This window comes from Cynocephalus volans, chromosome X, assembly GCF_027409185.1.
Source record: "Cynocephalus volans isolate mCynVol1 chromosome X, mCynVol1.pri, whole genome shotgun sequence".
Taxonomy (NCBI): domain Eukaryota; kingdom Metazoa; phylum Chordata; class Mammalia; order Dermoptera; family Cynocephalidae; genus Cynocephalus; species Cynocephalus volans.
In genome coordinates, this window is record NC_084478.1 from 45,899,814 (window position 1) to 45,913,448 (window position 13,635).

General features: G+C 39.6%; 1 protein-coding gene and 1 pseudogene across 1 annotated transcript; both read right to left on the reverse strand.

The window, feature by feature from the left end:
- Positions 1-2,735: 2,735 nt before the first annotated feature.
- LOC134367943 (E3 ubiquitin-protein ligase RLIM-like) lies at positions 2,736-7,568 on the reverse strand. Its single transcript, XM_063084593.1, has 2 exons — positions 7,346-7,568; positions 2,736-4,333 (listed from the first exon to the last, which is right to left on the reverse strand). Exons 1-2 carry the CDS (start codon positions 7,566-7,568, stop codon positions 2,736-2,738), a joined length of 1,821 nt encoding a protein of 606 aa, XP_062940663.1.
- Positions 7,569-12,605: 5,037 nt separating this feature from the next.
- LOC134367944 (serine/arginine-rich splicing factor 2-like) lies at positions 12,606-13,308 on the reverse strand (annotated as a pseudogene).
- Between the last annotated feature and the right edge of the window lie 327 nt (positions 13,309-13,635).

A 13,635-nucleotide genomic window follows, 5' to 3' on the forward strand; every position in this document is an offset into this window, starting at 1 on the left:
CTGTCATGATGTTATCCATCCACTCTAAGACTCCTTACCCAATTCACCTTCTCCTTTACAGCTTGTAGAGTTCTCCTTTGATTTTCTCATGTTATTTCCAAAGTATATAGTTGCACTTATAGAGGGGAAGTAGAGATTAAGGAGCCTAAGCCATCTTATCTGTACTGGAAGTCGTCTCTGTGTCTTTTAAGTGCTCACCAGATTAGCTCAGGTCCACTCTGGATAATCCAGGGTTGTAAATGTCACCTGTACCACATATCATAATGTAATGATGGGAATGATATTCCATCTTATCTATAGCCCTCTCTCATACCCCAGGAGAGGATCTGTTACGAGGGTCATTAAGGGTCATCTTAGAATAGAACTGCCACAGAAGGCGTAAATGAATATACTGTAGACTGCATTAGGCAATTATCATCCTTTGGAATGTCAGAACCCATTAGGATTGCATGAAATCCACGTACTTATTATCATTCTATTCACACTAAATGAAGTAGATCTGTTATGAGGAATACTGAATAAACTTAAGAATATTAACAGAAAAAGACTTTCAGAATGGCATGTGAATTTTAGAGGTTTGATCTAATTAGGTCTTCAGTTTTGGCCAAGCAGATACCTTCTGTGTGAGAAATATGTTAACTCAAAGATATATTCGATGACTTGCTCCAACCTATTCCCCATTTATATCTTATAGTTCTGTGAAATTACTGTGCCTGCCAGCAATTCACATAGAAAATAAAAGTCAGTGCTGATTCTGACTTTAAACTCTTACAGCAGAGTTAAACTGAACACTGTCCACATTTATATAGATTACACATTCCACAAAATTGTGACCATTGCTTTACGTTATAATACAATGTACTCTCATTTGAAATTAAGATTAATAATTTGAAGCAAAATTTGCTGGATTGGCCAACATATAAAAGAGTTTTCAGGCCAAATTAGAATCAGAAGAAAAATCCTTCACAATGTCTGGAAAAGAAACATGACCTAAAGTTTTATCTACAAGAGCTATGGCCTTAGGGTGATACTTTTGTTGGGTACAATTAGAATTGAATTAGCTAGGTTTGTTTTTTGAACTCGGAGGTTAAGAATTTCAGATTACAATGTGCAAAGCTATAGGCAAAAACTGGTTACTTTACATCATGCACAAAAGTTTGAGTTATGAAGAAACGTAAAACACAAAACCCTTCATAAGAAACAAGCATCAGTGAAAAAATAATTAGGAACAAAAGTTATGTACAGAAAGAAATCGAAATGTTAAAGGAATAATTGAATAAATGCCTGTGCTGCTTTTTTCTCTTCAGTTGTTTACAATTACAGCAAAGCCAAGTATGACAAGTTTAAGAGACAGGTAAAAAGTTCTAAGCGTTCGTCATCTTCTTATCACTTCATGAGATGAAATGTACAAGGATGCTTCAAAAAGTTCATGGAAAAAAGAATCAAAAGTTAATATGACTCTTCCTATGAAGTTTTTAAAGTGCCCTGCTATTTGTTCTCTCCTTTATCATAAAACGTTTGTGTAGAGGAAAGGAAACTTAAGGGAAAGAGGGTCGTCAATGTGCTGAGTCATAGAGCAGAAAGGAGGGCAGGGGGAAGAGGCAAGAAAGAACGCACCAACTGGGCTCGAAGAGAGTTTGGGGTGCTGGTTGTGGTAGCCGCCAGCTTAAAATCCACTCTCCATCTGCCTCTGCTTTTCTCTGTGATCTCAGAAGGCTCACCAATGTGGGGTTCATCAACCAGTCTTTCTTGTCTTCAGGATGGGTTTGGCTAAAGGGAACTATCAACAGGAGATTAGAAGGAAAGAGGAAAGAAAGGTTGGGGCATTTATTTCTCTGGTCCCCCACTTCCAAGTTTTAGGTTGGCAGTGGCTGCCATTTGTCTAAGGCCACAGTTCTTGTTGGGTAACACTCTAACTACAACGACAAGACATTCTAGGTTGCAGGAACCACTAGCTCTCTATGATCCTTCAAGCCTAGTGGTGATAACACTGGCTTCTCACACTGCTAGCCTCAGGGTATTTCATCATCTCCTGATTACCCTTCATTCTTTACACACTTCAGTAAGTGGTCCCTTAATTAAACACTATTTGATCACCCTTTTCAAGTGTGGCATCTTTTTTTAAGCAGGATCCTGATACACTGGTAGTTCGGAAGGAGAGAAACTTTAAGATAGTATGAGTGGGTGGGATGAACTGCTGAGGAGAGAGCAAAAGAAGGCTTTAAAAGCTTTTTCCAACATGCTATGTGTATAACGGGACTTTATGTGAATGGCTCTAATACAATTTTTAATCGCTTCTTAATTATTTTGGTTTGGGTGCTGATTTAATTGCATGCACATCCAAGACAGGACAGGACTATGAGACATCTGGGATTTACATGAGTGGATATGGCTATTAGGATCTATCTGAAATTGATTATAACATAGTAAGACACTTCTGTCATGGAATCAGGAACATCCCAACCCAGTGTACCTGCTAAGTTTCTATTGAAATTCAGTGACTTGCCATAGTGTAGAATTGGTCTTTATTGTCAGATGGGACACGTTTTCTTTTGGCTTTTTAATATTTCCTTTTATTCTGAAACAGATTGGAGAAAGTACAATCATTCCTTCAAGAACCAACAGTTCAGGTAAAGTTGATATTTTATGTACGTGTCTCTTCAAAAGTGGACGTAAGGCAAATAACAGTTATCTGTCTAACAGTACAATGATTTTCATAGATGAGAGTTAACATCTCAGCTAGAATTTTCACTATCACTAGAATCTATTACTTTACACCGACAAATAGGACACGTAGAGTTCTCAGACAGCCAGCGATCAATGCAATGGACATGATATTCATGGGAACAAGGTAGTATGCGAAGCTCGTTGCCTTCTGTGTATTCTGTAATGCAAACACAACAGGATGCTAATGCATCATTTTCACCAAAAGTTCTTACTGCCAAGTTCTCAATCTGTGCTTTGGTGAGTCCTGTAGGTTGGTCATGATCATCTTCATTTAAGATGAAAAACGGAGGAAGATTAGGGAAGACCTGTGCGTCATCTTCATCAGAGGTCGTTTCTTGCCTGGCCTCTGATGGTGAGCTATCTTCACTACTGTCTTCAAGGATCAATGAGAAAATTTCTGAATATTCACTACTGGAGCTGGAACTGGACATAGGACTAGAACTGGAACTAGACATACACCTGGAACTTGAACTGGAAATTGATGAGGAACTTGATTGGGGTCTGCAGCTAGGATTTGAATTGGAACCAGAACTCCTACTGCCACTGGAACCATCTTTTCCATACTGTGACTCTGTCCTTTCCATGTTCTGACTCGGGGGTGAGCAAGTAGGCTCTAAGTCATGATCACTGCTCGAAAGGTTACTTGACTCATCAAATCCTGTTATTATTTGCCTTAATGTGCTCTGAGTTGCAGCAGATGTGGCAATTCTATGAGAAGGGATTCTCACGGTTCTGCCATAATTTCTCAAACCTCCCTGCTCAGAATGTGAAGAAGTATTTCTGAGTCCTCCTTGTTCACTTTCTAAAGTGACAGTGTTGTTTGGTGTCTCAAATGTTAACTGAGGTCTACCAGCTATGCGGTCTCTCGGCGAAAATTCTCTTCTTACTTCAAGATCAAAGACTGTCATAGGATTTCTTGGTCTCAGTCTCCCATATTCACCATTTCTGGTTGTGTCTGGAGAAAGTTCTCCTGGAAAGGCATTACGTGCTCCAGAAGCTTCAAAAAGATGCCTACTTTGCAACTCAGGTCCACTTGCCTGCTGTCTCAAATTCTCATGTTGTCCAGTGGTAAAAAACCTCTCAGTCTCATTTACCAGAGGCTGATCAAAAGTCTGAGATGATACACTATGATGAAATCTTTGTGAAATGTCACTCAATGAATTCCGAGGTGACCTACTTTCAATTCTTGCTCTGGTTCTACGATGGTCTGGGCTCCTGCTTCTCGCTCTTCTCTCAGTTCTGGTTGTTGGGACTTCTATTATTTCTACATTAGCACTTTGTTCTGATCTAGCTGGCGTTGCATATGTTGACTCAGATTGTGGATTTCCCACTTGCCTCTGTCTGTTTTCTGTATTTTCTGCCCTGGGACGTCTTGGAGATAATGCATATTCATTCCCTGGACCCAGGCTTCCATTATTATGGTGAAAATTTATCCCTGTACTGAAACTGAAATCACCACCTTCCGGACTACTCCGGCTCACTTCTATCCAATATTGGTCTTCTCCTTGCTCACTTCCTGTGGTACTATTTTCAGTATCTCCAAAAGAGATAATCCATTCTATTAGAGATTCACCACTGGACGTATCATCTGAAGGGTCCCCTCCACCTGTTACCAGAAAGAGGAAGGGGGATGATCAGAAAGGGACTATCAAATTTAGAGCCATCCAACCAAAGGAGAAATAAACAAATGGGATTATATCAAACTAAAAAGCTTCTGCACAGAAAAAGAAACAATTAACAGAGTTAAAAGGCCACCAACAAAGTGGGAGAAAATATTTGCAAAATATACATCTGACAAAGGATTAATATCCAGAATATTCAAGGAACTGAAACAACTTTACAACCAAAAAACATGTAACCCAATTAAAAAATAGGCAAAAGAGCTAAATAGGCATTTCTCAAAGGAAGATATACGAATGGCCCACAGACACATGAAAAAACGCTTAACATCACTCAGTATTCGGGAAATGCAAATCAAAACCACACTGAGATACCATCTCACCCCAGTTAGGATGGCTAATATCCAAAAGACTGTGAATGATAAATGCTGGTGAGGTTGCCGAGATAAAGGAACTCTCATACATTTTTGGTGAGACTGAAAAATGGTGCAGCCTCTATGGAAAATGGTATGGAGGTTCCTCAAACGATTGCAGATAGATCTACCATATGACCCAGCTATACCACTGCTGGGAATATACCCAGAGGAATGGAAATCATCGAGTCGAAGGTATACCTGTTCCCCAATGTTCATCGCAGCACTCTTTACAATAGCTAAGAGTTGGACCAGCCCAAATGTCCATCGTCATATGAGTGGATACAGAAAAGGTGGTATATCTACACAATGGAATACTATTATGCTATAAAAAAGAATGAAATACTGCTGTTTGCAATGACATGTATGGACCTAGAGAGAATTATATTAAGTGAAACAAGCCAAGCACAGAAAGAGAAATATCACATGTTCTCAGTTATTTTGGGGAGCTAAAAATAAATAAACAAATACACAAACAACCGGTGGGGGGCGGGGAGGGAACAGGACACAACATTTACAATATCTTGAAGTTGATACAACAAGGAAACAGAAAGGACATTGTTGGGGGGCAGGGGGGAGAGGGAGGAGGGAGGGAGGTTTTGGTAATTAGCCACAAAAATCAACCACATTGTATATTGACAAAATAAAATAAAATAAAATAAATAAAATAAAAGATAAAATAAAAAATAAAATAAAATAAATAGAATAAAATATAAAATAAAAAATAAATAAAATAAAATATAAAATATAAAATAAATAAAATAAAATAAAATAAAATAAGTAAAATAAATAAAATAAAACAAAAACAAATTTAGAGCCATCATAAAGTAGTGCTCTGAATCTTTGCTCATTTTTTTTCAAAAAATGAAAACTGAAATATTCAGTGTTTTAAGCAGATGTCACATTTATAGACTTAAGACTTTTGTAAACTAAACAGTCTAGACTTACAAGTAGAAGCTAGACAGTTTCAATTCCATCTGAAAACAGTGTGCTAATCCTAAATAAACTGAGATAATTATTTTTAAAGTGAATTTGGAAAAAGTCTATTTTCAATATTTCATCGTACAGAGACCCTTGCATATCACTGCAAAGGGCATGTCAAGAGATATTTTTTCAGTCCAGTGGCAAAATTCCAAACCAATCAAACAAGGCATACCCCAGTTAAATTATGGTGCTAGTACTTTAGTTCAAATTACATTATTGTGTAATTCTTACTGGTCTACAACATTACTTCTTCTGGTCTCTTGACTGAAGTGCTTTTGATAATATATAAGATTATTTTAAAATACAAGACTATTATAACTACTGACAAAATTGAAACAACATTTATAAACTTAAAATAATTTGAATGCTTCTTAAGGTTACCGAGATTTTGAATTGGCGTGAAAACGAAAGTTAGATCAAATGTACGGCCTGAACCTAACATAAGACATATAAGGCCATGTTCAAGAATTTTTTTTTTCCTGACCTCGCGTGCAGTTTAATTTGGGGGAGGCGTGGGGAGGACAGGGCGTCAAGAGAAACATGTTTGCTAAGTTGGTCTAAAAATGAAACAGGATGTGGACTTGGTTCCTACACCAACAGTTTCACTAAATTTCAAACTATGAGCAACAATTGGGTTCTTCAGAAACAAACACAGACAGTCGGTCCTGGGTGCAGTAAGCAGGCCCTACATCATGGGGGCAGACAGGGCACCGAGACCCGGGGCTGTGGGCTCTGGTGCTGCTCTGGTGTCCCGGCTCCTCCGGGACTGGCCCTTACCACACCCTTCTGAGCAGGAGGCAGGAGCCCAGTTTGGCCAAGAAGGGGCTCCGACCAGCAGATCATGGCAGCCACCTGCGCATGTGAGCACAAAATGGACGTGCTGTACCCAGGCCCTGTCCAAGAACTAACCTGTTATCATAGACACTTCATTAGTTAGATTGTGAGATTGCTTTTTTCTGGTGTTTCTCAGCATGAAATTTCTCAGACTTGAGTTCAGAGTTTAGAGAGGGGGTTTCTTGACCTCATCACTACCGACATTTAGGGCTGGATAACTTTTTGTTATCCGGGAGTTGTCCTGTGTACTATAGGACAATTCGCAGCATCCCTGGCCTCTGCTCACTATATGCCACTAACACCCACCTAACGAGCTGTGACAAGGAAAACTATCTCCAGACAATGCTAACTGTGGGTGGGGGAGGAGCAAATTCAGTACCAGTTGAGAATCACTTGATTACAGTATTCAATATTCCTTTTTCCTGTTAAGAAAATCATATATCTGTATAGAAAAATAATTTAGGAAGTAGGAGGAACTTTCTGTGGATTTGGAAAATCAGGAAAAATAAGAAATAGGCTATTTCTCGTTCTTTCCCAATTAAAACAAACCAAATGAGAATCAGGAAAAAAAAAAAAAAAAAAAAAACTTGACGTTCTCACAATGACCAAATAAATGCCAGTTCTCTTTTTATGAGCAATTACTTAGCACTAAATTAACTTGTGCCATTTCTGCATAATTTTTGGTTGACATTTACTATTATGAAGTTCCTTAAGCTTCCCATCCAATATCCCCACCCACAAGCTCCATACCCCTAAAGTGAAGTATACCTCTATCTTCATCTGATTCTCGTGGTTGGTCCTCTGTAATTTGTTGAAGTCTTGTGTTTTCACCTATGGTACCGGGCAAATTGTTATCCCTCATAAGCCTGTAATCTTCATTCGGGCTATTTACAAATCCACAGAAATCTTCTACCCGAACCGACTGGTTCATCTGACTTCCGTGCTGGGCCCCAGATTCACCTTCTTCATCGTCAGCATCTGAGTTTTCCATGTTGATGAACAAGTGGAAAATTAACGTTCTGTTACCAACATAGTGTTGAAATACTAGAACTGCATCTGCATTGTCTTCGCTTCCTGATTGAGTATGAGCATCAGGTTCCGGGTCAGTAGTTTCCACTTCCTCAAAGGCTCCTCCTCCTTGGGGCCACCGTTCTGCACCTAATCAGGCTCTGGTGAGATTGAGACACACCGCTACCCAGCATGCACGAGGAGGCATCGCCTCAGCTGCTGTCATCTTCCTTATTGTGACCACCGCACAGAGACGGGGTTCAGGCTAGTTTGCTAGGTTGCATGCACTTCATTCAAAATAAGCAAATATCTGTGTGTGCTTATGGTGTACCAAGCACTACCCTTCACCTCCTTTCACCGACGGGAGCCTATTCTCAGGCTCTCAGGGGCTTTTTCAAGCTCTGATATGCTCCAGTTATTTGTAAACCAATTTACAGAACCAGAATGCAGCTAGTTACATTACAGAGACTGCTTTATTTCAAACCGCTGTGCCAAAGTCATCCCAGTTAAATGCGGCAGTTCTTATTTTCAGGTGTCCAGTGACTTCTCTTTGTCTTTTCTCCTCATGAATTCCTCAAATCATAGATGCTAACTAAAAAAGCCCACAAGTTTTTCGTAACTCCCCAAGGCCAGAGCTGAATTTCCTCAGTTGGGTCCTCTCACTTTTAACTCTTAATGGCTTCATCTGATATTACACAACCCCTCAAGCTCTGTTAAAAAGCTTTGCAGGTTTCCTGCTAACCCAGAGGATCCCTTAAGGAATTCTCTATAATGGCGTCCAGGTTCGTTTGTTTACCTTTCTCATAAATATTATAAATACTGAAGCAAAACTAACCAGAACGTAACAGGCATTTAAAAAACTGGTCCATTGATAACACCAAGGTCAAGTTTTTGGATCTCTGCACAGCCCAGCCACCAAAACCAAACCAAAAAAGACATAAAAACCAGATCCTGATCAGTTATTTATTATGCCTACCGTAATGAGTGCTGAATTTCCTGATTTTGTTCCCTGGCTGTTAGTGCACGAAGGACTGCTTGGTGAAAATGGTGCTCATTTGCAATGCTATCTAAAGTAGACCTCCAAGAATCTCTGGAGTTATTAATATTATCAGCCACACCTAACACTTGCTTGGGGATCCTTCATTTGATTTTGTTTCTATAAAGACCACATCTGGCTACTGAGTACGAACGTGTTACACAATTTGACTTCTTAAGTTAAATAAATACATCCAGTGTAAACTATCCTAGCTACTAGAGATTTGTCAAATGTACATGCTCTCAGAGGGGAGACCAAAAAGAGGGGGAAAAAAAATGTAGCGATGTCAAATGTTGCAACGGTCTGTACTCCCAAGTAAATCACATTCCTTGTAAGGGTATTAAAACACGTAAAATTATCAAAATACTACATTTATATGCCGTAAAAGTTTTATATATACATGTATAAGATTGTGTAAGCAAAGACAATTTAATGACATTGGTTATTTAATGGAAGCTGGGAAATGTTTCATAGAGATATTACATTTAAACCTGAGTTTTAAGTAAAATTATGATTTTTTTCTAGGTAAAAAGTGGAAGTTGGGCATGTGTTGGTGGAGGGAAACTAAGTCCCACATAAGGAACAGACTTGAAAAAGTTTGGCTGGTTTGAGAAGCTATGGCCATAGCTTTGGTGCTGAGATGGAAATGTAAAATTAATGCAAAAAGGATTGACACAGACTGGAAATTAGGTTTTGATGTTTTTCCTGCCAGAAATAACACAAAACTAAAGTGTTCTGTTTTGATAACAAGTATTGTATTTTGTTACTTTTGTCTCCTTAGCATCAACTTTACATAACTTATAGTTGCACCCTGAAATTCCAGGGGGAAGTACTCATTCCCCCAGTCCTAGTCCAGATGGTTTGGATGCAGCTGAATTCACTGCCTTGGCTAAAGGAATGGTCGCATGACTTAGCCATGCCCAATCAGCTATCTCAAATGGTAATTGGCTCAAGAATGAGCATGTGACCAAACACTGTCCAGTGAAGGGTTAAATATGAGATATTAGCTGGAACTACTGAAAAACAGAAATTATTTTCTGTTGCAGTTGCAGAGCTTGTGGGATGCAAACCTAAAGAATGCTTTTGGAAATCTTGTTTACCCAGTAATTCCGGAAACCGACATAAAGAGACAGAGGAAAACAAATTCAGAGAAAAAGATAATGCAGAAAAATTTTGAAACATTCCTGAAGCTAAACGTGCCTTAGGATTTTAGATCTGTAGGCCAATGTATTCCGTTTTTTAAAAATGTGAGCTTGTGAAGGATTTCTGTCATTTACAAGGAAGGACCCTAATAGATGCAAGAGGAGAGTAATATGATCAGTGATTTAAACAGATGTCAAAAAGTCATTTTCAACATATTTGTCAGGTAAAACTTATTTGCTGTTGTCCATTCTATAAAGTCAACATGTTTATACAAGTTAGATAATATTTGGGCTTGGTTTTGTACGAAATAAATCAGAAAAGAGCACGGATTTTTTTTTTTTTCTGTCAATCACTTGTTTACCAGGTATTTGTTAGGCACTGAAGTTGAATATAACGAAGCTGAAAGAAATGAACAACCTTTTTCATCTGATTATGAACAAAATATGGTCATAACATATAATTTTAGTTCTGTTAAATCCATTTCCTAGCTCTTTGTACCAAGAGGTCCTTTCACCGTGTTCCTATTTTTGCATATTTTTTCTATATTGTGTAATTTATTCTGAAGCCTTAGCCCAATGATACTCATTTAGTTTTTGAATGTAAAGACAATATCTTGACATAAGGGACCACAAAACTTCTGGTTTATTTTAAGAAAGAAAATGTTCCTGGTGGAAATTAGCATGTCTGTCACTGACAGCTCAATAGGAAGTGAGATAATGTTATATGGCCAATCTGCTCCCTGGTGGGATTTCTAAGGTGATTAAGTTTAGCAAAGTCTTAGTTAGTGTAAGAAGATGTGTGAGCATGTATTTGCATGTGTGTGGTGTGAGTGTTTAAAGAGTTAAAAGAGATGTTTGGTAAAATTAATAATCACTGACTTTAACGTATTTTCTGGCGACTAGTAATACATTTATTTCACTTAAGTTTTGAAAGTTCTTCACAATGAGAATGTACTTCATTTCAAACCTTGAGGCCTTATAACATTACTGCTATTATCTATTTAAACGTCTTCTTCTGACATTTGTTCCCAAGCATCACAAATGATGTTCCTAACATCATTTCAATTCAATATATGAAAAGGCAATGTATGAGGTACTTCAATATGTAGGAAATATGGCTGAGTTGAGAACTGTAAGACCCAAGCTGAAGTCTACCAGTAATTGTCCAATCACTCAATCTCTACAGATTTCAGTTTCATAAACTCTAATATGAGAAGGTTGAACGCGTTTGTTAAAGTCTGATTTAGGTCAATTGCTCAGAAAAAGGGAGTTGGGCGGTGGGGATTGAAAATAATGCCTGAGCCAAGGTGCTGAATCGACAACCATAAAGTACAGCAGAAAGGTTGAGTGGGGCTAAGAGTTGGTGCCAGCTGATGCTGAGCAACAAGAGAAATAAGGGAATCAGAGCTGGCCCAACCTGCAAAGTCAAGCTAGGATCCACCATCTTCCAGAACATTAATTCAAAGGTACGACTTTGAAATGTTGTATTGAGTTGTAGAAGGCAACTCAAGAAGCTTCAGAGCTGAGCTAGGAGAAGGTCATGACAACTGTGGGGACCAAAGCTGTCAGGCAGCTGCAAATTTACCAAGTAGAACCTTTGTAGCTTGCCAAATTAAAATATTTACACCTTAGGTCACTGAAGGTTGGTGCTGTGTTGTCTTGAGAATTTATTTTTTACAATGAAACATTTGAGATGGATGATCTCGATGTTTTTTGTTTCACAATGTTATGAATGAGACTATAATCAAATTGAACTTTTAATTTTTATTTTTTTAACACAGCAGGAAATATGAAAAATGTTTAACACTTCAGAAAGTGGTTATAGTACAGAATAAGCATAAGAGAAAAAATAAAAAACTCAAGGCATGTTATCAGTATATATTAAGTTACAAATCATTTGGTTTCTTAACATTTTTCATATTTAAGTTCATAAATGAGGATGATGAGATTTACCATTTTGGGGGTGAGAAGGAAAAATAAGGGCATATTTATCATCCGCTAGATGTGTTCACTGTATGCTTTGCAAGACATATGCAGGATCTCGGTGAAGAGAAGTGCAGCTGTCAGACGTTTTAGTAAACTGGACAGCCATCTGTTTCTGTACAGCATGTCGTCCTTACATAGGAGCGACCAGGAGAAAACATAAATTCGCCAAGCACTCTTCACTACAAATCATCACCTTAACAGCCAACTAGTCTTACTCAACGGATATACAACTGTGTCTGGTGCACAAAAACTTATTACGAGGTTGGAATTTTGTTGGATAAATAATCCTTTAAAAATCAATTATTTTCACCTAAAATGTCTTTGTACAATTGCAGGTTCAGGTTATCATTTATGCTTGAAGATAAACGGCACATGTAAATGAATTTACACCAATTTTTATAGGTTTTTACTTTTAAAGAATGAAGGCCATAATGAGTTAATCACTAGACAGTTTTGCACTACTCAATAGGAAATGGCTGCACACATTTTCTTAAATAAGCAGGCCACAAATGCGGTTAATAGTTTACTTTCAAACAAACACACAAAAGTGAGCACTCTGAAGAAAATGAAACGTCACTTCAGATACTCAAACCAATAATGAAAATTGAAGTCTTTCACCTCCCTAACAAGATTTTCAACTGTTATTCAAATAACAACTGCAAAATACCGTATAAAACTGAAGTTTACCACCTGAGGCAAGGCTTAGAACAGGTAAAAAGTTAGACAACACGTTACAAAATCACCTTTTCAAGTCATAGTGGCTTGTTTCAAGGACTGTTTGATCAAATGACTTCTACCTTCCCGTCCCGCCCCTCCCCCCCGCAGCCCAGTCCTCAGGTTGCTTGCTGGTGAGTCACTAACCAACTCTTTCCTCTTCAGGAGACTTGGAGGTACCCTTGGATCGTGATCCGGACTCGGAACCCCTCTTGCACCCAGGTGGAAGACTTCTGGACCCAGAGCTTGACCCCGTCCACGAGCGAGATCTGGACACCGAGGAGGACTTGGATATGGATCTTTGGGTGGACCCGGATCTAGGGGTTGATGAAGATCTGCGGTGAGAGCGAGAAGGAGAGCGGGAGCGAGACCTAGACCTCAAGCAGCTGACGTGAGATCTACTCCTGGGTCGGGATCCATGTCGGCATCGGGATCTGGATTGGCCCCTCCTACTGGAACGGTTGGGACGACGAGGCCTTGGTCTGCGGCTCTGACGTTCATAGTTGTCTCCCTCGTACCTGCGGGTGGCGTTCCCCGACGGCACCTGTGGTGGCCATATGCGGAGTGACTACAGTGGGCCATCTGCACTCGCAGCTCACGCCATCCCACACGGTCTGGTCTAGGGCATCCATGGCGTCCTGGGCGTGGTGCTTATAGAGGAAGCAGACAAAGGCGAAGCCAGGAGGCTCGTTAGTGAAGTGGGCCTGCAGAATGTACATGCCACCGATGCACCTATACTTCTCAAAGACTCGCCGCAGGGTGTTGGCTGAGGTGCGGTAGGTCACGTGGCCCACCTTGAGAGAGGTCATGCTCTCCACATAGACAGGGGGGTGACTGTAACTCATGGCCTTTGAGAACGTGGCCTGGGCTCCTCCCCTCTTCCACACTGAGCAGGAGAAGGTCAACACCAGGGACTAATGCAAGCGGCGAGCACAGCAGGCGGCTGCGACGCTTTCCTCGGTTCGTTGTGGTCGGGCTCTGCCTCTTTGCCTCTTTGGCAGTTGGCTTCCCTGTGTGGATGCTTAGAGACCTGAGAGTGCTCCTCGCAGCCTCACCCATCTCCACAGCTGAGTCCACTTGAGGAACAGAGAGACAACTCTATACATTTATTGTAATTAGTGTCCACAACCATATAACATTTCATGACTTTTCCGGCATAAATCCAAACATGC